This window comes from Zea mays, chromosome 5 (assembly GCF_902167145.1).
Source record: "Zea mays cultivar B73 chromosome 5, Zm-B73-REFERENCE-NAM-5.0, whole genome shotgun sequence".
Taxonomy (NCBI): Eukaryota; Viridiplantae; Streptophyta; class Magnoliopsida; order Poales; family Poaceae; genus Zea; species Zea mays.
This window is the reverse complement of record NC_050100.1, coordinates 30,145,100-30,168,419: the sequence shown is the minus strand read 5'-3', so window position 1 is coordinate 30,168,419 and position 23,320 is coordinate 30,145,100. Positions and strand designations below refer to the sequence as shown.

Genomic DNA, 23,320 nt, shown 5'->3' with positions numbered 1-23,320 from the left:
GTGGGTCAGCCCCTTTGCTTCTACCGCGGGCTGCCTGGGCGCGAGCGAGGGCGGCCTGGGCGCGGGCAGAGGCGGCCGAATCGAGGACGATGGGGTCAATGGGCTGCAACCCAACACACCCAGGGAGGTGGAGGCGGCGTTCTACGTTGAGGTGGCTGTGCCACTGCTGCAGCCTGCCTCCGTGCTCGTGGAGGTCCAGGCGTGGCCCGACTACGGCTGCGCACGGATCTGCTCGCCCAATCTGCAACAATCGGCCGCCATGGTGGCCCAACCTGTAGAGGCGCTGCTGCAGGATAACCCTCCACGCCACAACTACCAATCCTCCGCGCTGTGGCCATCAATCTTCTGCACCACGGACAGCCATCTGCTGCGTCGTCGTAGCTGTGGTCGACGTCAGCCACCTTGGCCACCGCCGCGGCGTGGTCACCTGAGCTACAACACCGGAGGGTGCCATCGACCTTCTCCAGGCGCAGGGAGCCCTCTGCGCCACCGCAGCCGCGTCCGTCATCGGTCGATCTGGCCGCCGACGCGTCCTCCTTCGGTAGATCCGACCAATTTTTTTCTAGGTGAATAAAAGACTAAGTCGAGATGTAAAAGACTTAGTATTGAGTCATTAAGTGCTAGTTTAGTATGGGTCAATTCTTCTTGACTACAGCTCGCGGACGAGCTGTTTTTAAGGAGGGATGGAATGTTATGGGCCTAAAGCCCATTAGCTAGGGCATTATGGTTAGGTTAGACGCGACCGCTGTTCATGCGCGGTTACTGTAGCGCGTGAACAGTGCCGGCCAGATAGGGTTTGTTATGTTGCTTAGCTTTTAAGTTAGGGTTACCTCTCTATATAAGGAGGGGCGCATGGTGTTAGTTGAGATAAGCAAGAAGAATAGATCTGGTTTACTCCTAGGGCCTCCTACGGGAGGGCTGAGTACCAGGACTACCTTGCGAGTGCATCACAGTTCACAACACCAAGATATTTGCAAGGAAAGCTAGAAATCTCACAAGGCCAAAACATAATCCTGTATATATTTATTTCTTTAGGCCTAAACACTGAGTAGTTTATTTCTAGACTAAATTCTAGGGTAGCCGGGAGCCTACCGAAGCTACCCGCTGGTTCCACCCCTGGCTGGGCTAGTCTAAGCTGAGCCCATGGCCATATGCCCATATGTATATAATCCTGTCTAACAAAATGAACCAAAATGTTTTGTGGTTGTTTGAGCTGGTAAAGTTGTTTTTGTTGCGGAATGAAAACCCTAGAGTGGGCTTAGTGTTGCATATATTAGAAAATAGAGTTACATGGGTTGGGCCAAGGCCCATACCACTTAGACAGAATACAATAATCTAACATTTTTACCCATGAATCCATAGTTTCCCCTCTAAAGCAAACTCTTTTAGTGCATCTTTGAATTTTGAAAGTAAAGTATTAACAAGTGCTTATTATATCTATCTTTTTTGTTATATTTTATATGTTTATACCTTGATTGTTTGGCAATTATGTAGAAATGCATGTGTTGTTTTGCTTCTATTTTTATGACTCTTTAGCACATTTTTAGGATGAAGAAGATGTAAAAGCTATTGCTCGTTTATATGCAGACATGGGTGAATCCTATGTTGACTTGATTGCCACAGGTAAATTTCATGGATTATGCTGATCACCATTGAAATCCTTCTCTTGCCAATGATCCATTTATTTACTTTTAATGTTTGAGCTTTACCAGGCTCAGACGATTCAATTCAAATAGTGAACGCATTACTAGAAGTTACTTCTCTTCTCGAATTTGCCATTTCCTCCATGACGTTTAATTTCTGGCATTGCCTTAAGCGTAACCTCATTCGAAGGTAATTGACTAACCTAATTAAACATCATATGCTTTTCCTGAGAAATTATGTTATCAATGCTTCATGTATTTTAGGGACTCTGATGTATCATATGGATTAGATGTGACGGTTGAAATTGAGAAAAACAGAAGATTACAAATATTTCGTCCAAAGTTTGAAACTCTGGTGTCTCTGGTAAGTATTTTTTTTCTCGAACACGCAGGAGAGCCGCATATCATTTCATTAGGAGAAGGCAAAAGGCCAAAAACACCTAGAACAAGAAAGATGACCTAACAACCCCCCCCCCCCCCCCCCCCCCCACACACACACACCTAGAAGAGGCACACCCTTACTAACCGCAAGGTCCGAAAGCAAGGTCAAGCCTTCGGCCCCTGCAAAACACCACATATTGAACTCATCACCAGCCGAAGCAAGCACTCTCGCAACACTAGGCTGAGCACCATTAAAGACACAATCATTGCGGTGCCTCCAGATACACCAAGGAATTAAAACCATCTTTGAGGTCTTTAGGAACAAGCTCGGCCGATCTGCTCCACCAATCTTCAAAACACATTTCATCCAGTCCCGGGGAAAGGGCAGCCAAGCGCCCAAGCCCACATAGCAAGTCGGTCAGCCGTCCAACACCTATTATGTGTAACCAACTAGAGGAAAAAACGGCACTTAGGCGGCGCCCAAGTCCTCCAGATTCTCTTGAAGGCAGCCAAGGAGGTAGAACCACTGAACATCAGTTCATAGGCAGATTTGGCAGAGTAGAGACCATTGCTAGAGAATCTCCAAAGGTGCTTATCTGGAACCCCAGGCTGAAGAGCGAAATTAGTGATAGCATCTGTAAGAGTGAGGAAATCAGCAATGATCTCCCATGTCACCATTTCACAATTCTGTTAGGAACCATACTAAATACATGAGGTGCCAAGTCTTGAATCCTCTGTCCCAATATCCATCTATCATGCCAAAAGAGAGTGGACCGCCCATCCCCCATCTCAGAAGCCATTGCTACTGAGAATAAACACTCCAAAAACTGGTTTGACTGGATAGGCAAATCAGCCCACGGTTTGGATGTGTCTGTCTTTTGCAGTCAGATCCATCTAACACGTAATGCTCTATTCAAACATTGAATATCAGAGATACCAAGGCCCCCCCAATTCTTTGGGACGCGTTACCTTGCCCCAGGCCACCATACAGTGCCCACCATTAGCTTCTTTGCGCACTCTCCAGAGGAATCCGCGACGGATTTTATCAATGGCCTTAATAGCCCACCTAGGCAAATCCAACGCCATCGTATGATAAATAACAGTAGCAGTGAGCACAATTGCACTTGCGTAGCTCTGCCAGCACGGGTCATCAAATCAGCCTTCCAAGCCGGTAAGAGGTCTGCCAGTTTATCGATGAGAGGTTGAAGCTGGGCTTTGGTTAACTTCTTCAGGGAGAGAGGTAAACCCAAGTATTTGATAGGAAAAGCTTCCAATCTTCAGGGTAGAAGTTGCTGGACCACATCTAGATCAGCAGGGGAGCACTGGATAGGATCAACACTACTCTTAGTCATGTTAGTCTTCAATCCCGAAGCCTGCCCAAAAAGATCCAAAATCTGCACAGTAGTATTCAGGTCGCTGTACACTGGTCTAAGAAAGAGCGCCACATCGTCAGCATAAAGTGAGATCTGGTGTTTGATGAAAATAGTAGACAGGGGCTGCAGCAACCCATTATCCTCAGCTTTGACCATAAGCGCATTGAGGACATCCATAACAAAAATGAAAAGCAGCGGTGACAAGGGGTCGCCCTGACGCAAACCCCTCTTATGAGAAATGAAGATCCCAGGCACACCATTGAGCATGATCTGAGTGGAAGTGGTCATAAGAAGACCACTAATCACATCCCTCCACACAGGACCAAAACCCAACCGCTCCACCTCAAGAAGAAAAGGCCAAGAGACCGAGTCGAAGGCCTTGGAGATGTCTAACTTGAGAAGAATTCTAGGTTGTTTTTGAGCATGAAAAAATCTTGCCGTCTGCTGGACGAGCATAAAATTGTCTTGTATGAATCGACCTTTGATGAAAGCACTTTGAGCTTTGGAAATCAGCCCCTCAACCTATTGGCAAGAACCTTAGTAACCAATTTGGGGCGAAGCTGTGGATCAAACTAATTGGCCTGAAGTCCTTGGCAACAAGAGCATCATTATGCTTTGGCAGCAGGACAATGAAGGCTATGTTAAGAAACCTGAAGTTTCTGAAATCTCTCCCAAATTGTTGAAACAGCAGCCATAATGTCATTTTTTTATAATAGGCTAGCAGCACTTATAGAAACGCCCAGTGAAGCCATCGGGCCCAGGGGCCTTGTCTGATGGAAGTTGCTTGATAGTGCTCAATACTTCAACTTCTGTAATCAAGAGCTCAAGAGCCTAAAGATCATGCTGCTGTATGTCTATGGCTTCCAGGTTGATAGCTTGGTTTCTTTGCTCCCCACTTCCAATTAGATTCGAATTAAAATCCAGGAAGACTTCGGCCTTCCCATCATGAGAGGTGATCAGCTGATCCCCATCCTTTATTGCAGCAATGAAATTCTTCCTCTTACGAAACCTTCAGCATGAATGAAAAAACTTGGTGTTAGCATCACCATTCTTGAGCCAAAGAAGCCGAGATCTGGTTCTAGCCACTGTCCTGAGCAGGGAGGCAAGCGCCAAAGAATGTTTTTCAACCTCTGCAGCAGCTAGCATTCAAGATCATTGAGATATCTGCTCTCCCTAGCCGTTTCCAGCTGCAACATCACCTCTCTATCCAACTCAAGCTGCATCTTGAAATTGCCCACTTTCTTGTCACTCCCAACACTGCAGCCCCTTAGCTGTAGCCTTCAACTTGAGGGAGAGGGTTTTGAGAGGGCAAGAGATGTTCTGGACAGAGTTCCATGCACTGGAAACCGCATCATGAAAGCCTTCAAATTTCGGCCAAAAGGGCTCAAAATGAAATCGCCTCTTACCCCAATGATTGTCCTTCAATCCAAGGAGAAGAGGGCAATGATCTGAGTCTTCCGATGCAGAGCACTGAAGCAAGAAATCTGGGAACTTCTGCTCCCAATCTAAGGAACAGAACATCCTGTCCAGCCGCACCAAGACGTCATGAGCCTTTGCCCAGGTGAACTTCCTTCCCTGAAGGTCAATATCTTTTATTCCCAGGTCATGTATGCATTTCCTGAATCTTCCCATCATGGCTCAGTTGAGATTAGAATTATTTTTGTCCTCATCTGTTTAGATTAGGTTGAAGTCCCCACCAACAAGCCATGGTCCAGAACACGCAGATCTAATTAGGTTCAATTCTTGAAGGAACAAGAGCTTCCTATCATTACTTTGAGGTCCATAGACACATGTAAGCCACCACCCATCACCACTAGCCGGGCAAAACTTGACAGAAACACTGAAATTATCCACACGTGAGGCAACAATGGTTCCCAACTTGACCTCCAGGCCGGCAACACCCCACCACTAGGACCAACGGATGAGAGAACCACAAAATTGTTGTCGAAGTCAGAACCCAACAAGGAAAGAATAAAACGGTTGCTGCAACTTGGCATCTTAGTCTCTTGCAAACTGATAATATCAGCATGAACCGACTCCATCAGACTCTTTACAAAATCCTGTCTCGAGGTGGAGTTTAAGCCACGAACATTCCAGAACAGAATTAAAGAGGGATCCATTAGATAAACAGAATGAGAAACACCCACAAACCACCCTATCAGTAAACTAGAGTGGCCACCACACCCACGTTATCTGGAACTGACCATCTGAAAAGTGAGGCAAGAGCTTGAACCTGGGGACAGGAGAGAGGTCGACTGAAGAGCTTAGCATAATCTTCTAGTTCCTGTTGATTGATATGATCTCTGTCCAGATCAAACTGAAGAACTCTCATCACCATTTTCTTAGTCTTGGGGATCTGCTGAATGTGCTCAGCGCCCAATTTGGCCACCCGCCTACTTCTGTGGAGCTCCTGCGGAGGTGGAGCAGGAAGTTTTTTTTTCTTCATAATCTTGGGAGGAGGCAGTAAGCTGCCGATGGTCCTGGACACAAGCCTGAAGAAAAGCTGCTGCTTGCTAGGTGGTTCATCCCCTGGCGCCTCATCTTGGCACCTTAAGTCCTGTCGTCTTCTCCTGCTGTATACTTTCAACGCTGTGCTGTCATGGTTAGGAAGCATTCTGCTGTTCGGGGCTCTGTTACTGCTGGGGTTTACATTGGTACAACAAGGGGGTGAGACTAAGTTGGCTGGTCCCAGCGACCCAACCCCAGAATGCTGAGGCGAGATCAGCCCACCCTGTCCCAGCGACCCAAAAGGCCAAAAGACTCAATAGGGAGGGAAATGGTTCCTGTAGACTCGGGTTGCCCAAATTGGCATTGGGGCGAGACTGACCCATCAGACTCCAGCAGCCTATGTAAGTAGAGGGACTCTAACTCTCATCAAGAGGATGACACTATGAGTTGGGGCAATTTTCTGTTTATTTCCTCAAACACTACACAATGCCATACCCTTAGAGGGGTTGGGGACACATATTTATAGCCCTAGGGGCTGCAGTACACTGCACTACACACTACACACTGCAGCACACAGATGCTGTCCTTTAGATACTAAAGTGCTAAAGTGTGCAGTCAAAAACTGCAACTGCCATCTACTGCTACTGTCCTGCTGCTGCAGCAGTCAAAAGGTGCTGTTGTGCTGCAGCAGTCAAAAGGTGACTGACTGTCTCCAACTGCACTCAACCGCACTGCTGCTGTGCTGCAGCAGTCAAAAGGTGACTGTCTCCAACTGCACTCAACTGCACTGCTGCTGTGCTGCAGCAGTCAAAAGGTGCTGTTGTGCTGCAGTCCTGTACTGCTGTGCTGCTGTCCTTTTCACCACAAAACAGAGACCACATGACTTATTCTATCAGCCTAGCAGTGTGCTGAGGCGAGGCTAATGCGACCTGTCCCAGCGGCCCATCACCCGTGCTGGCCTCCTCGAGCCCAATCGTAGAATGAAATCCCAGCACGCTCAATTCCTTGGGACCCTGCACCGCTCTCCCATTTTGATCGATATCTCCTTGCGCTACCACCTCGGGACCACCCCGCGTGATACACTTGTGCACGCGCGGATTTGGAGCCGACCCTAGAGCCGATTTCTCGGGACTGGGCATTTTTGCCAACAGGTCTTCATAACCGCCATTGAGCACCGGGCCGACACTCATTGGGTGCGGATCCAATGGCTGATCTTTTGTTGCTTTGTCCATAGCGCCCTAGGGGGATTCCCCAGCCTCCCACGTCTCGCCTTTCTCTGCTCGTTGAGATGAATGCTGTGGGCCCAATCGAGAATGGATCGGGCACCGTCTGCCTTCATTGCTTCTTGGACATTGCTGTAGTGAGTCTGGGGGAGGTGGATCGTCGTTGCCATCAGGGGTATTGCCATCGTTCAACGGAGGGGAGGAAACAAGGGATGTTATCGAGGCATCGACAGGAGTGACCGCTAGGCTAAACATGTAGGATAGGCAACACCTCTCCCTACCCACTAGCCTCGGCTCTGTAATGACTAGGTTCATGTCACGTTGAAGGTTCACCGGATCTACACACCATGTTCTCAACATAAAGGACGAGAGATCAGTCTTCAATATTGTCGCTGGGTGCAGCTCAGTAATAACACATGAATAGCGTAACTGCTGATCTACAATATCTCTTGACCATGCATGAGTCGGGATGCCTCTGATCTCAACATCAACCAAGGCTAGGAGCGTTGCCGCAAAAGCATTTGCACAACACGTCGACCTTTTAAAAGCGAGATCGAACTGCGGACCTCTGAAAATCCTTCCGCCATTGAAAACCCTTGAAGCCGTGTCTTCGTCCGGTAGGAATAGAATGAAGTCCTCTAGCCTGGCCAGATGAATGGACATTGCACGCTCCTCGACGTCAAAACTTCGAGCTACCTCTTTGATGACTTCAGCCCCAAGAACCTCAGGCCTGGAACCAGCTGTCATGACAAATAACGCCTTCCACAACGATGCAACCTCTCACGTCATCTCAACCAAGAATTCCAGCACACAAGAAGGGGACTTCATGGGCTTGACAGGCTGATCCTTCTCTGTACTGATCTTCTCCAGTGCCGTCGGAGCATCTAATTCTTCAGTAGAAACTGTAGCTGGGGACTGCTGCCTCATTGCCTGTGCATCTTCGAACACTGCCCGCCTTCTTTTCGCACGATGCCTCTTTCTCCTGTTGCCACGAACGGGTGGAGCAACCTCTTCGAAGTTCGGCGCCAACGGTATGGGTGAAAGGTGATCAGCCCCCGTGGTCGACTGCAACAGAGTGACTCGCTTCCACACCGATTCTCTACGCTTGAACTCTTGCAATGTACCACCACGCGGGCCGGAGCCTTGCATCTTCGATAGCCGCTACCACACCGGAACGCGAATACTTCGACGCTCATGGTGCAGTCCCGTCGCCTTTGTACTCGCCTGAAGTGAACACATAGAAGCACAATGGCCAAACCCCTTGCACCTAAAGCAGCGGGTAGGTCGTCTACATGCAACAACAAAGTGGGAGGGAGAAAGACAATTGTAGCACCTTCCTTGGAGATCTTCAGGGGACCATTGACGAGGACCAAGTGCCGCGTGTCTAGATCTCCTACGCACCACTTCCCGCCACCTGTCTTCAGAACGGGTAGGAAGCGCTGGCGCCTAACTTTGCAGCACCGGGCGCACACAGACTATCTTCTTCACCGCTTGCAACTGGTGGGCACCCCTCAACTGAGAAGAAGCAGCAACACACAACGGAGAAGAGGCTACTCTCCCATCATTGGAGAGCACACCTTTATAAGAGTAAGGCACGACACATGAGCCTCCAGAAAACGAGGGGGTAGGACTGTCGTCACTCCATCTCTGGAACTTAGCCCGCCAAGACTAGGAAGCCAAAACGATGTTTGCTGTGGGCCCTGATGCAGGAAGAGGGGGGTTCGTGGAGGTGTTCGCCGGGTTTGGAGTGAGGTCCGGCGAGGGGTTGAGGTGGTGGACGTTGACGCCAAGGAGGGAAGTGACGGGGCTGGGGTTGGGAGATGATGGTCTAGGGCTAGGGGCTGAGCGTGAAGAGGCCATTCTCTACCGAGTGTCTTTCATTGTCTCTGGTAAGTATTTGAGGACTAAGGATTTCATAACATCTTCCCTATAATCTTGCCATGTAATGAAATCAGCAATGTCCACTGAGTTATTTCATTTCATGTGTCTGATTTCATATCTTATGTTGATTTCTGGATCAGGTCAGTTTTCGAGTTGAATACCCTGAGGACTACCACACCTTTTCCGAGGAAGACCGCAAGGATTTTAGACATGTTAGATATGGTACAATACCTGATTTCTCTTAGTTGGTTTCATTAGTCCATTTTGCCTATCTTGTGCAATACAATTGTAAAACAGAACTAGGGCCATTCGTGTTTCAGCTGTTAGTGATGTGCTACTTGATGCAACTGAAGTTCTTGGGGGTGACTCGACGCTAAAACTACTTTCCACCAAGCTTGCTCAGGTCACTTAAACTATCTCTAGTTTTATTTCTGAGTTCTTGTGCTAAATCTCTCTGTTGTCTTGGCGGTTTCCTTACACGATGTATTTTGTCATTTGTGATTTATTTAGTTTCTTGGTTACTTTGGCATATTGTGCTCATTATTATCACGTGGATTTCTTCCCAGAAGACTCTTCTTTTATCGAAACCGTTGGATTATGTGTTATACTAATGTAATGGGCTTTTTTCTCTCGAAAACGCAGGAAAACTGCGTGTCATTGTATTAAGAAGAAAAATAGAGAGGTCCTAGTGGACCAGTACATCAAAAAGAGGCCTCCTTACGGCACTATATACACACACACACAAGTGGCTGCCCTAATTGGGTTTAGGGTTTCCCTCAAACCTCTTTATCATCGTATCAAGCTAACTTCCTCCCCAATCCTCCCCTAGCCGCTGCCGGCTCCTCCCCAGAGCTCGCTGCTCGCCATTCCGACCATGGCTGGCAACCCTCCCACCCGCTTCTCTTCCCTCCCCCATCCACTCTACCGCACCTAGGCCTCCATGGTTGCAACCGCTTTTCCCACGACCGCGCTCCTACCTCCATCTACGTCCGTCATGGTCACGGGCTCGTCATGCGCGGCGCCTGGCCCTCCTCCGTCTTCCCAAGCATTTGGTCTTTTCCCTCATTCGACCGCCTTCATCATGGTCGCGGTCGCGGGCTGGTCGCGCACCCCGCCCATGTCGACAGCCGGACTGTCATCCATTGGCACCCTTCCCTACGTCCTGACCCCTCCGGCAACCGCACTGGTCAAGGTCGCTGCTCTGTTTTTAACCTGCGCCAGTAGCTGGTGAGGCTGGTGGCATGAGGTGGGGCAGCGGAAGGAGGCACATGGAGAAACCTGCTGCATGAGTAGGAGGCACGCGAATGAATTGAAATTGCACTTACACTACATCCTGTTGGCCACAGAGCAAAGCAATAAGAAGCAGTGAAGCAACCACTTAGAAAAGTAGCAAGCAAGAAGCAGTGAAGACTGAAGAGGCTATGCAGGAGCTTCGTGCATTGCTCTCGCGACCTCGATGTGTTCAAGATGTGTGCCGATGACCCAACCTTCATTGATTGGGTAAATTCGATGTGATAGTTTTGGATAACTTGTGGATTTTACTCTGATTGAGAGAAATACGGGATGCAGGACAAGAGTGCGAAGATTTTTTCTTGAATACGCAGGAGAGGTGTGTATCAATTCATTAAAAGAAAAGAAGAGTAGAGTACAAACGGTGGACAACACACACCTCATAAACCACCCCTGACAAGCTACATAATACAAATTACAATATCACATGACAACGAGTGTGAAGTGGTGCACAACAACGGAGTAACCCCTGCTGCAGACTTATGGTGATGTAGTTGATGGGCTTTGGGGAGAATTATGAACATATCATGGTCCCCATCCTTTTTAACTTATGGTTGCTATATATGGTTGTTATTGTCAATTGCATCACCACCAACATGATCCGCTGCCTTCTCTTCCAGGCGTCTCTCCCTGCCGGCTACTGGGCAGAGGCCCTGCACACCGCCACCCACCTCCTGAACTGCCTCCCATCAAAGGCGGTGAGCCACCCCACCCCCTACTTCGCCCTGTTACGACACAACCCCCTCTTACGACCACCTCCGCGTGTTCGAATGTGCCTGCTACCCTAACACTTCCGCTACTGCTCCCCATAAGTTGTCTCCACGCTCCACTCGTTGCCTCTTCCTTGGCTACTCTCCTGACCACAAGGGGTATCGCTGTCTTGGCCTCACCTCCCATCGCATCATCATCTCCCGTCATGTCGTTTTCAACGAAGATGTGTTTCCCCTTGCTGGCCCCCCTCCCCACCCACCGATCTCGCCTCCTTCCTTGAGTCTGATCCGAGTACCCATCCTTCCCAGGCATCTTGCCTCGCACCGTTGCCAGCACCTCTCGCAGCTTCACCGCAGTCGCGCGCTGCCCCGTCGACCCCGTCCATGCCACATGTGGCCTCGACGCCCACGCTCGCACGTCTGCCTACGCCATGCGCGGCCCAGTCGACCCTGCCTGCGCCACGCGCGGCCCCGTCGACCCTGTTCGCGCCATGCGCGGCTCCGTCGACCCACCTGCGCCACGCACGACCCTGCGGACCACGCCTGCGCCACGCGCGGCCCCGCCAACCCTGCCTGCGCCACGTGCGGCCTCAGCTACTCCGGCCCCGTCGACGAGCGTGAACCGCTTTGCTGACCCCGCCCTCGTCTACCATCGCCGCGGGAGAGCTCCTCCGTCGGCGCCCATGGACCCCGTCCCGATTTGCCGACCCCGACGTCGTTTATCATCGTCGTGGGCCGGCCACGCCTGCGACCCTTGAGCCATCGGTGTACCACCCGATCGCCATTCACCGCGACCCTGGACACATTCACCCGATGGTGACTCGCCGCGCCGCCGGTGTTCTTTGGCTTGTCGATAGTTGATCCTGGCCGCTGACATGACCACTACACCGGACGCCTCCCCGGCCCCCTCCTCCGTTCGCACCGCCCTCGCTGACCCACACTGGCCTCGGGCCATGGAGGAAGAGTACGCGGCCCTGCTGGCCAACCACACCTAGGACCTGGTGCCGCGTCCACCCGGCACCAATATGGTCAATGGCAAGTGACTGTTTTGCCACAAGCTTGCTTCAGATGGCTCTCTCGACCGCTACAAGGCCCGCTGGGTCCTTCAGGGCTTCACCTAATGCCCCGGAGTGGACTATGATGAGACCTTTAGCCCCGTCGTCAAGTTCGCCACCGTCCGCGCCGTCCTCTCCCTCGTCCTCTACCGGAACTGGGTGATCCATTAGCTCGACGTCAAGAACGCCTTCGTTCATGGCACTCTGACGGAGACTGTCTACTGTAGCCAGCCCACCGGCTTCATCGACGCCGCTAACCCGGACCTGGTCTGCCAGCTGAACCGCTCACTCTACGACCTCAAGCAGGCGCCGCGGGCTTGGCACAGCCGCTTCGCCACCTACTTGGCCTCCATCGGCTTCGTCGAGGCCAAGTCGGACACATCACTCTTCATCTACCGGCGGGGCGAGGACATCGTCTACCTCCTCTACATCGACGACATTGTGCTCACGGCATCCACCGCCGCTCTTCTACAACGCACGATCATCGTCCTCCAGCGGGAGTTTGCGATGAAGGACCTGGGGCCTCTCCAGCACTTCCTCGGCATCACTGCTGAACGCCGGCCCTAGGGTCTCTTCCTGCACCAGCGTCAGTACGCCATCGACATTCTGGAGCGGGCTGGCATGTTTGACTATAAGCCCTGCTCCACGCCTGTTAATACTCAGGCGAAGCTCTCTGAGGACAACGGGCTCCCGGTCGCCGACGCGACGTCTTACCGGAGCCTGACAGGCGCGCTCCAGTACCTCACCTTCTCCCGGCCCGACATCGCCTACGCCGTTTAGCAGTTGTGCCTTCATATGCACACACCACGGGAGCCCCACCTCACCACCCTCAAGTGGATTCTGCGGTACCTCTGGGGCTCCCTCGACTACGACCTTCTCCTCCGACCATCCTCGACGTCGGAACTTGTGGTCTACGTCGACAGTGACTGGGCCGGCTGCCCCGACACGCATCGGTTCACCTCCGGCTATGCCGTGTTCCTGGGCGCCAACCTTGTCTCTTGGGCCGCCAAGTGGCAGTCCATTGTCTCTCGCTCCAGCGCCGAGGCTGAGTACCGCGTTGTGGCCAACAGCGTGGCAGAGGCATCCTGGATGCGCCAGCTCCTCCACGAGCTCTACAACCCCCTCCAGCGCGCCACCCTAGTTTACTGTGACAACGTCAGCGCCGTTTACCTCTCCACTAATCCCGTGCAACATCAGCGCACGAAGCATGTGGAGATCGACCTGCACTTCATCCAGGAGTGTGTCGCAGTAGGCAACGTTCGGGTTCTCAGCGTCCCCATAACGCTGCAGTTCGCCAACATCTTCACCAAGGGGCTGCCATCCAGTGTATTCCTAGACTTTCGGTCCAGTCTCAACATCTGTACATGATAGAGTTGTGACTGCGGGGGGTGTTAGATACCCGTCCCTTGTAATGGGCCTAGCCCAGTTATTCGGTCTATTAATACACTGCCCAACCCTATTCCCCTGGTCTCCCATTCCAACTCTCAAGAATCGAGGTGTGCATTCTTTTTGGGACGGAGGGAGTAGATATTAACAACATAACGATGATTGCTTAACCTCAGGCTTCAGTTTTCTTTCGAACTGACTGACTACTGCCTCCCGGAGTTGCACCAGGAAAGTTTCTTTAGTTCTCAATAATAACAGTTTTGGCTTCTGTATTTTAGGCATATGGGAGCTGCAACAATGAGCAGAACTCCAAGTGGCAACCTGTAGAGGCTACCCTGTTTTGTATACAAGCAATTGCTAGATCAGTCTCAATTGAGGAGCGAGAAATTTTACCACAGGTATTGATAGCATATTGATTGTCCTATAATGTTTCACATTAACTAGATTATCTACAAGATTTTCTAACTTATTATTTGGTGTTGATCATGTGCTGTTATTGTTTTCTAAAGATTATGTCACTGCTTCCCTGCCTTCCTCAACATGAGCAGTTGCTACAAACAGGTATGCTTCACCGCGCGAATAGCTCAGAAGTCCTTGATCTTTGCATGGTGTTTAATGCTGTACCTGCTCAGTAGGCAGTATCTGGTTAGCTGTATCAAGATGTTAATGTTTATGACACTTAGAGCTGCTTATTCCCATTGACAGATTTTTATTGTTACCGAGTTACATGGTTATATTCATTTTGATCCTACTAGCTGTGTGCTTTTGCCTTTTGAATAACAACCATGCAATAAATGGTTTACCTGGCCTGTTTATCACAATGTTCTGAACTATACTTACAGTTTGTTTGACCATTGGAGCATTTTCAAAATGGATTGATGCTGCACCAGCTGAATTATCTATTCTACCACCTCTAGTTGATATTCTCAATAAGGGTATGAGTACATCAGAGGATACAGCTGCGGCTGCTTCTATGGCCTTTAAGTACATATGTGAAGGTATGCACCTGCATCTACTTAGCAGTGTATTATCTTTTGCATCTGTTTCGGAACCGTCTTATTTTGTTTTAATATGTCTAGCTTGATACTGTTGGGCTATTGCCTGTGACTTCTAAAATTTGGGATGGGCTAGGCTAATGTATTAGAGGCCATTCATGATTTGGCACCCCATTTCCTCATTGGTGTGTGATGTGTCTGGTGGCAAATCCTAAAGTGCCAGTGCTGTTGAATAATGTGGGGTGTTAGGTTTTAATGTTTCATGCACCAACTAGATGAACCCAAAAGCTTAAGCCATTGGGAAGAGGTGGGCAATTCACTTTATACCCCATTTGGATGTCGATATTGGAGCACAAAATTGCAAATTGGAATACACTTTCCTAAATTATGTTGTTTGGTTGCACATGAAATTGAGATTTGGAATCAGAGACCCAATTCTCTGGAATTGGACTATAACTAGAAACTCTCTCTCCCTGTATTGCGTGGAATTAGACCACACAATTGCAAACTCCAATTTAGCGGCATCCAAACAATAGAATTTGAATCTCCTCACTTAAATTTGAAACTTGGAAGTTATTACCCCAAAAAACCTAACCTTTCAATCTTTGGTATCCTTCAAATCTTCAGTATCATTCGAGTCTTCGATACGCTTCGAATCCTTATGGGGAAGTCTATAAATTATATTCCATGCCCTCCAATATCCACATCCAAACGGAGCATTATACTTCAACACTCCAACTCACTTGTAGCCACAGATAAGGCGCAAACGTGGAAATAAAGGAGTGGACTAAATGATGCCTCTACTAGGACTCAAACACGAGACCTCTAACTTTGATACCATGTTAGGTTTCATGCAACAACTAGATGAACTCAAAAGCTTAAGTTGTTGGGAAGAGGTGGGCAATCCACTTATATTTCAACACGGGGAACTTATCCTTGCTTTGAATTTTGCCCAAATTTATGTTTTGATGTCATAAATTATTTACTGCTTATTTAATTTATCCTTTTTTTGGTGATAAGATTGTAGGACGAAGTTCTCAGGGTCCCTGGATGGCCTCTTCCAGATATACCATATTGCAATCAGTGGAGTTGGTGGTTATAAAGTTTCTTCAGAGGACTCGTTGCATTTGGTTGAAGCCCTAAGGTTCTATGATTCCTCTCATCCAGCTTGGCTATTTTTGTTAGTAAAACTTTTTGGTTGTCTCAAGTACTCACCTTGCACGCTGTTGCATTTTGATACACTTCAATCAGTGTGATTATCACAACGCTTCCACCAGAATCTGCTAGTAGAGCCCTGGAGTTAATCTGCCAGCCAGTAATCAATCCCTTGCAAGTAGGTAGCAATTTTTATAGTCAATTGGGCCTGACTATTGTATCCATTCTAATTTTTTTTACTTCGATAAAAAGGAATTTATCCAGCAGGGTGATCAAGTTCTTCAACGAGTCCCTGCTCGGCATTTAACTGTACATATAGACCGACTATCAAGCATTTTCAGGTGGTGGCCTTTCTATTTCTAAATTTCTTCCATTGAAAAATGTTTGTTTACTAAATCCTCCAAACTGTTCCAGTAATGTGAAACAACCAGAAGTTGTTGCTGAAGCTGTATATAGATATTGGCCGACACTCAAGAGTATCTTTGATCAGTAAGTATGATACCATGGAGTTGTTGACAGAAGTTCCTAGTACTGTCGTATAATGAATATTCTCCTCGACTTCTATTTTATCAAAATACTCTTATGCACAGACGAGCATGGGATACCCGTACCATGGAGTCAATATGCCGATCTTGCAAATTTGCTGTAAGTTTGTTACTTGTTTAGCATATTGATTTTTTGATATATTTTCTGCTCAAATCTTATGAAAGTGCCATCAGGAATGCATTATGGAACTATTATCTTGTACTCCCTTCGTCCACAAATGTTGGTCGTTCTCACTTTTCGAGGAGTCAAACATTTTTAACTTTGACCATATTTATATAAAAAATATTAATATTTATAGTACATAATTAGTAACATTAGATAGATTTTTGAATATATTTTTGTATTAAAATTATTCGAAGACACAAATGTTGCTAATATATTCTATAAATCTAATCAAACTTAAGAAAGTTTGACCGACACGAATAACATAGCGAAACATTTGTGGACGGAGGGAGTATCAGACATGGATTCTGAATCTCTTGTTCATAATGTTTAATTAAAAGTTGGAACAGAAAACTACCTGATGTTTTATGAGTAGTGTTGATCATGGGCTACAGCATAGCCTTGTAGGTTTCAGTTTATCATGCCTGATGCACCAGGGTTCTTAGCATAAAAGTGTGTAGGTACTTTTTTAAGTTTTAGCTTATCATGCCAGGGCTTTGTAGACTGTTGTTTCAGTACTTTACTACTTCATAAAATGTACAGATTATCATCTAGTATTAAAGCTGGAGTTGGAGATTGCAAACAAGCTCTTATTTTGCTCTTTTAGCTTGTAGTAAGGGGATTGAAGCAGATTACAAACATCTTTTGTGGTCACTTCAATACCATTGGATATTTATTGTCCGCTGACTAATGCTATGCCTTGTCTGGGTGAAGGTAAGGACATGTGGAAGGTTCATGGGAATGACGATTGGTGCAATGCTTGAAGAAATCCAAACTCTCTACCAACAACACAAACAGTCTTGCTTCCTTTACTTGTCCAGTGAAGTTATCAAGGTTGATTTATATTTTCAAAGAGTCGAGTAATCAATTTAAACTGTATATTCCCCTCTGACAATTCCTTTTCTTTGTAGATTTTTGGATCTGATCCATCTTGTGCGGGCTATCTTACTAGCTTGATACAAATACTTTTCAGCCATACAGTGCAGCTTCTCAGAACGATTCAAGTAATTATTCTTTCTCTTGATTCGTAGGTGACAACTACATGCTGGCAACACAAAAGCTGACCAAATTGCACTGTATTTTCAGGATTTTACAGCCAGACCAGATATAGCTGATGATTGCTATTTGTTAGCATCAAGATGTATTCGTTACTGTCCTGATCTGTTTATACCTACAGAAACGTTTCAAAGATTGGTTGACTGCGCAATGGCTGGTATAACTATACATCACAGGTAATGGCCTGAAGATTGGCTGACTGCGCAATGGCTGGTATATATAAACATTTGAACAAGGCTCTGAGTTGCTTGAGTTGGTTCCAATTCGAAAAGTTCTCTATACATACAATACAACAATGCCCTTATTGATATATATCAAAATCATTTGAGAGTTGATCCTAATCTGACCATCTAGCAGTCTTGCCCAAACACTTTTATCTATGAAAAAAACATTCTTATTCCCTGTGTTTTATTTTCACAGTTTGAAGTCTAATGTCGTCACCTAACTTTTATGTAACAGGGAAGCCTGTAAATCGATCTTGTCTTTTCTATCTGATGTCATTGATCTTCCAAACTCATCTGGCGGGGGACAGTACCGTGAAGTTATTAACACAATCATACTTCAGCGTGGTACAACCCTTACTAGAATAATGATTGCTGCCTTAACAGGGGCGCTACCATCTGGTCGTCTGGAGGAGGTGGGTTGTAAGATCGTATTTTTCGATTTAAAAAAACTGAAACATGCATGAGAATTGTATCATTGCATTAAAAACAACAACAACGAAGCCTTTTTGTCATTGCATTAAAAGAAGACTAATTTTACAGTGGTACTTCCATTATTGTTTGTTACATTTGTGTCCATCGAACAATTGTTGACCTGCCTTATCTAGCACTACTCTACTCTCTATCGACAGCTAGAAGGAACATGTCTTACATAATATTTTCTTTTGCTCTACTAGCAGCTGGAAAGACATAAATCTACATTCTTTTGTGTTGTCAGATATTTTACTAAAAAGAAAAACAGATGCAAAGATGCAAATATAGCTCACTTTTTATATTTATTTTTTGTCAAAATATATGTTTCTTATTTGGTCACAAAGTTATTGGAATACCCTTCTAACTACATAGAAACATATTGGATTGGAACGTTAGTTACTTACTGATATACTACCCCTGTTCAAAAAATGTAGGTCGTTTTAGTTCTGCACTAAGTCAAACTTATCTTTGATAGAGTTTATAGAAAAATGCAGCTGTTTAATATCACTAAATCCATCAACTTGATGTTAATGTATTTTCCATAAACTTGATCAAAGTAAAGAGAATTTTGACCTAGGCACTAACACGGCCTAAATTTTGGAATGAAGTCTCATTAGGCTATCTTCAGTAAGGACATGCATATGGATGTGCAGAACACTGTTTTACATGGTATACTATTTATATAGTGAAGTTTGAAATAGAAAATTAGATAGGTGGTGGGATAGGGGCTGCTGGAGATAGCCATAGGACTATATCTGGTCACTAATTGTCCATCATTTTAACAGTATATAATATAGAAAAAATGACTGTAAAGGTGGAACTGAATGTCCCACTATTAATTATGGTGATTGTTGCATTTGTGCTGCCTTAGGTGTAACTAAGCCGCATCACTTTTAATTTTCCTTATATCACATTTTTTTTTCATCCCTGCATACCTACATTTTGTTGTACTTTGTTGGTCGCTTCCAGCTATCATTAGTAGTTTAGTACTGCAGGAAAAAGTCTTAACCTTTTTGACTGGGCTCCCTCTGACTTCGGCTCCTATGCTGCAATACTCAAGCAGCCGGAGATCTTTTGGGCTCCTAGTTTATTTCTTGAGGAGAGAGAAAAACAGCTCCTGGTTGTGCCAAACAGGATCTTTATCGAGGCTATAAAATGGCTAACTCCTCTGGCACGCAAACAGCCATTTGTGTAGAAAATCAACACAAGAAAAGGGCAGACACGGAGGGCCCCACATGAGTGAGGTCTGGGAACGAGATGAACTGAGGCTAGCCTTCCTCCTCAAATGCGGAGAGCCTGCTTCAAACCCGTGCCAATTGTAGATGCGGCGAGCCAAGTCTTCACTGGGCAGGTAGACGATAAGGTGCTTGGTGGAGCTCGTCGGAGGGCGAGCACATCAGTCTGAATGTCAAACTTCAAAGAGTGCATCTCCGCGGTGCAGCACAAACCCTCCTGATCGTGATATTAGAACTCCTCTGTCCCTGGCTGGGCTTCAACAGTACCTGCTGCTATTGGACGCCGTGAGTGAGGTTGAATTATCCCAAGTTCCTGACCAGCATAGGTGGAGACATGCGGCCTCAGGGGTTTTCTCCTCCCAATCTTGTTACCAGATTCTTTTCACCGGTTCAGCCACTTTTGAGCCATGGAAAAGGCTTTGAAAGTCCTGGGCTCCTCCAAAATGTAAATTCTTTCTTTGGTTGGCTATGATGAATAAGTGTTAGACCGCTGACAGGCTTGAAAAGAGAGGGCTGCCACATCCAGATACCTGTCCTTTATGTGATCAGCAGCAAGATACCTGCACCTTTTAAACACATGTATCTTTACCCGTCAGTTCTGGAACAATATTTTATCCCCTTTTGGCTTGGGTCACTTCATTCCTTCCATTGACGAGCCCTCCTTGGCGGATTGGTGGAAACGTCTGGACAATAGCGTGCATAGAGACAAGAGAAAGGGGCTAAATAGTGCCATCATTCTAGGGGCATGGTTTTTGTGGCTTCATCGTAGCAAGGCAGTTTTCAATGGGGAATCTCCTTTAGAAGGCTGCAGAGATGCTTCTTAGATGAGCTGATGTGTTGGGTTTTAGGTGGGGCAAAAAATATTGGATCCCTAGGTTTAGCTAGGGCCCTGATTGTGGCAGCTTTTGCTGCTTTGTAATCCTCATTATTCTTCTCTTTATCTATAGCTGCACGTTCGATAAAAAAAACCGTGCCAATTCTAATTTTGATAGTTTATTGTATTACTGAAAAAACACGTGGATTTGTACCTTTTTGCAGGTTTCATATGTTCTGCTGTCACTTAGCAGAGCCTTTGGTGAGGATATGCTGAACTGGGCAAGGGAAAGCATTAATCTTATACCACCACAAGCCTTAACGGATGCTGAACGTTTGCGATTCTTCAACATCATATCTGATGCTACTTCCGGGTCTAGTCTTCATAACATAACAGATAGATTCGGAGAAATCTCAGATATCTGTAGACGAAACAAAACAGTGCAAGACCTAGTTCAAAGTGCCTTGCGGCCTCAGGATTTGACCGTCACGGTGGTTCGACAACAGATGTGATAACTGGATGTCTCTGCAAGGCAAGTTTAGAAAGCCAGTGAGTCAGTGTTGATTGAAGACTCACGTCATCTTGGGAATTTTTTCTTAGTTCATACAGGTTTGAGTTGCGGCGGCATACAGTTCAGATTTGTTCAGAGCATAGATAGGCCAGTTAGCATTGTAATTCTTTCGTGTTTCCCCTTTGTACATGTGCCACAAATTGTGTATTTGGGGAGGGAGATAAGTTGTGTTGTATTATCTCAAAAAACAGTGTTATACTTGGTATAACTGGCAGATCATGAGGTATGGTGATCTACCGTGGGCCTGATTTTGCGTTGGCCGTTCAGCTTCTTTTTGTAAAGTAGGGTGGCCATCGATTTTATTATGTAAGCTTATACCGGTTGTTAAAGAAAATTCTAGTCTGTGTTCCCTTATGGTCACCAAATGTAATGGCCCTAAAGGTAATTCAAGTTTGATGATTAGAACTTGTGCAATTTTAAGCTCACCTTGAATCGTGGGCAGAAGTTTGCATCTATTCGTTAATTAGTGTGTCCACGACAAGATTCCGTCCCATGCTTGCAGAGTGTAAATGTTAAGTAGGCCTGTGCAAAATAAACCGAATTTGGAGAACTGAATCGAAGAATTAATTGGAACTGGAATCGAATTAATTGTTAGTAATTTTGGTTTCATGTTTTAGAAATTTGAAATAACTGAAGTAATTTTGGTTTTAGACCTTAGCAAACAAAATTAACTGAAAAACGATAGAAGCCCAATAGACTAAGAGAGTGTTTGGTTACACTCGGCTAAAGTTTAGTCTATGTCTTTGAATAATGATTACGGCTATTAAATAGTCTTATTATAAAACTATGAGTTTAGTTGTTGGGGACCATAATTAGGGGTACCCTCAAGACTTCTAAAACTCGGCTGGTAACCACCATCAGCACAAGCTGCAAAAGGCCTGATGGGCGCAATACAGGTCAAAGCTCCGTCACTCAAGGGACACGATCTCGCCTCGCCTGAGCCCAGCCTCGGGCAGGAACAGTAGACCCAGGCGGATTCATGCCTCGCCCGAAGGCCTTCTCAAGCAACGGGCGCACCTTCGACTCGCCCGAGGCCCGGCTCGGGCAGGCTTCGCAGTGAAGCAACCTTGGCCAGATCGCCTCGCCAACCGACCGTATCGCAGGAGCATTCAATGCAAGGATCGCCTGACACCTTATCCTGACGCGCGTTCCTCAGTCGGCAGGGCCGAAGTGACCGCAGTCACTTCGCCCCTCCACTGACTGACCTGACAGGAAAACAGCGCAGCCTGCCCTGCTCCGACTGCTGTGCCACCCGCCAGGGTGAGGCTGACAACAGCCCAGTCTAGCCTCAGGCGCCATAGGAAGCTCCGCCTCGCCCGACCCCGGGGCTCGGCCCCCGCCTCGACCTCGGAAGACGGTCTCCGCCACGCCCGACCCTAGAGCTCGGACTCAACCTCGACCTCGGAAGACGGTCTCTGCCTCGCCCGACCCCAGGGCTCGGACTCAGCCTCGACCTCGGAAGACGGTCTCCGCCTCGTCCGACCCCAGGGCTCGGACTCAACCTCGACCTCGGAAGACGGTCTCCGCCTCGCCCTACCCCAGGGCTCGGACTCAGCCTCGACCTCGGAGGAGTCACCGCCTCGCCCGACCTTGGGCTCGGACCGAACACGTTATAGAGGGGCACATCATTACCCTACCCCTAGCTAGCTCAGGCTACGGGGAACAAGACCGGCGTCCCATCTGGCTCGCCCCGGTAAACAAGTAATGATGGCACCCCGCGTGCTCCCATGACGACGGCGGTTCTCAGCCCCCTACGGAAGCAACGAGACGTCAGCAAGGACCCGACAGCCCCGACAGCTGTGCTTCTACAGGGCTCAAGCGCTCCTCCGACGGCCACGACATCACATGAACAGGGCACTAACACCTCTCCGACAGCCACGTCGGCATGTACATATAGGGGTGAAAACGGGTAGGGTACCCGAAACGGGTACCGGATACGGATACTGATTCGGGACCATTTTTCGGATACGGATACGGATATTTTTATATTCGGGACGGATACGGGTAATACCCGGATAGTACAGCTTCGGATTCGGGTCGGATACGGAACGAGTACTACCCGGTAAATACCCGGATATTCGGGTCGGATACGGGTACCCGGAATTCGGGTACCCGTTTTTTCTTTTTCTGCATAATAATATAGTTATAAAATCATAACTTTTACATATGAAATCGGATGAAGATAAAGTTTATATGAAAATTGTAGAGCTCGAAGAGATCTATAACTTTGTAGTACAACACATATTTGTTTAAACATATCTTTAGGCCAAAATCATTGAAATAGTGTCTAAATTTATATCAAAATAATAGACTTTAACATTTTTATGTGGGGACTTAAGATTATCTCCATGTGGGAACTTAGAATTATCTTTTTATAAACTATTTATTAATATTGGTAACTTATTCGCAATTTCCGGTCGACACTACAATATTTTTATGAATTTAATTGTATTTTGATGATTTTCTACAACAAGAAATTAATAATACACCAAATAGCCTAAAAATTTCATGAATTTTTACGGGGACACAACATATATCCACATATAGTTCTAAAAAACCTTTGGATTATAAAATCCACAAGATGTTAGTGTTTCTTCCATTCCACTCCCACTTATTGCGTGAGTTACACGTGAAATCATTTTATGTATCGACGTTTCAACATAATTAATATTTCACTTATCATTTTCATGTGGCGACTTGA

General features: G+C 46.9%; 1 protein-coding gene across 4 annotated transcripts in view; it reads left to right on the top strand.

Annotated features, from left to right (window-relative positions):
• LOC103626170 (transportin MOS14) overlaps window positions 1-21,044 on the top strand; it is a 33,421-nt gene extending 12,377 nt beyond the window's left edge. For 2 of the 4 annotated variants that reach the window (XM_020538289.3, XM_020538290.3), the window contains 18 exons: window positions 1,548-1,623; window positions 1,713-1,833; window positions 1,908-2,007; window positions 9,090-9,171; window positions 9,270-9,352; window positions 13,669-13,788; window positions 13,900-13,951; window positions 14,233-14,388; window positions 15,406-15,529; window positions 15,637-15,718; window positions 15,793-15,881; window positions 15,955-16,029; window positions 16,131-16,185; window positions 16,963-17,082; window positions 17,160-17,252; window positions 17,335-17,480; window positions 17,764-17,941; window positions 20,273-21,042. In XM_020538289.3, coding sequence (XP_020393878.1) covers window positions 1,548-1,623; window positions 1,713-1,833; window positions 1,908-2,007; window positions 9,090-9,171; window positions 9,270-9,352; window positions 13,669-13,788; window positions 13,900-13,951; window positions 14,233-14,388; window positions 15,406-15,529; window positions 15,637-15,718; window positions 15,793-15,881; window positions 15,955-16,029; window positions 16,131-16,185; window positions 16,963-17,082; window positions 17,160-17,252; window positions 17,335-17,480; window positions 17,764-17,941; window positions 20,273-20,560 — 2,040 coding nt within the window. In that variant the 3' untranslated portion in view covers window positions 20,561-21,042. Of the gene's footprint in view, window positions 1-1,547; window positions 1,624-1,712; window positions 1,834-1,907; window positions 2,008-9,089; window positions 9,172-9,269; window positions 9,353-13,668; window positions 13,789-13,899; window positions 13,952-14,232; window positions 14,389-15,405; window positions 15,530-15,636; window positions 15,719-15,792; window positions 15,882-15,954; window positions 16,030-16,130; window positions 16,186-16,962; window positions 17,083-17,159; window positions 17,253-17,334; window positions 17,481-17,763; window positions 17,942-20,272 lie in introns of all 4 variants that reach the window. The other 2 variants (XM_008646564.3, XM_008646565.4) reach the window with 2 other exon arrangements.
• The last annotated feature ends 2,276 nt before the right edge of the window (window positions 21,045-23,320 follow it).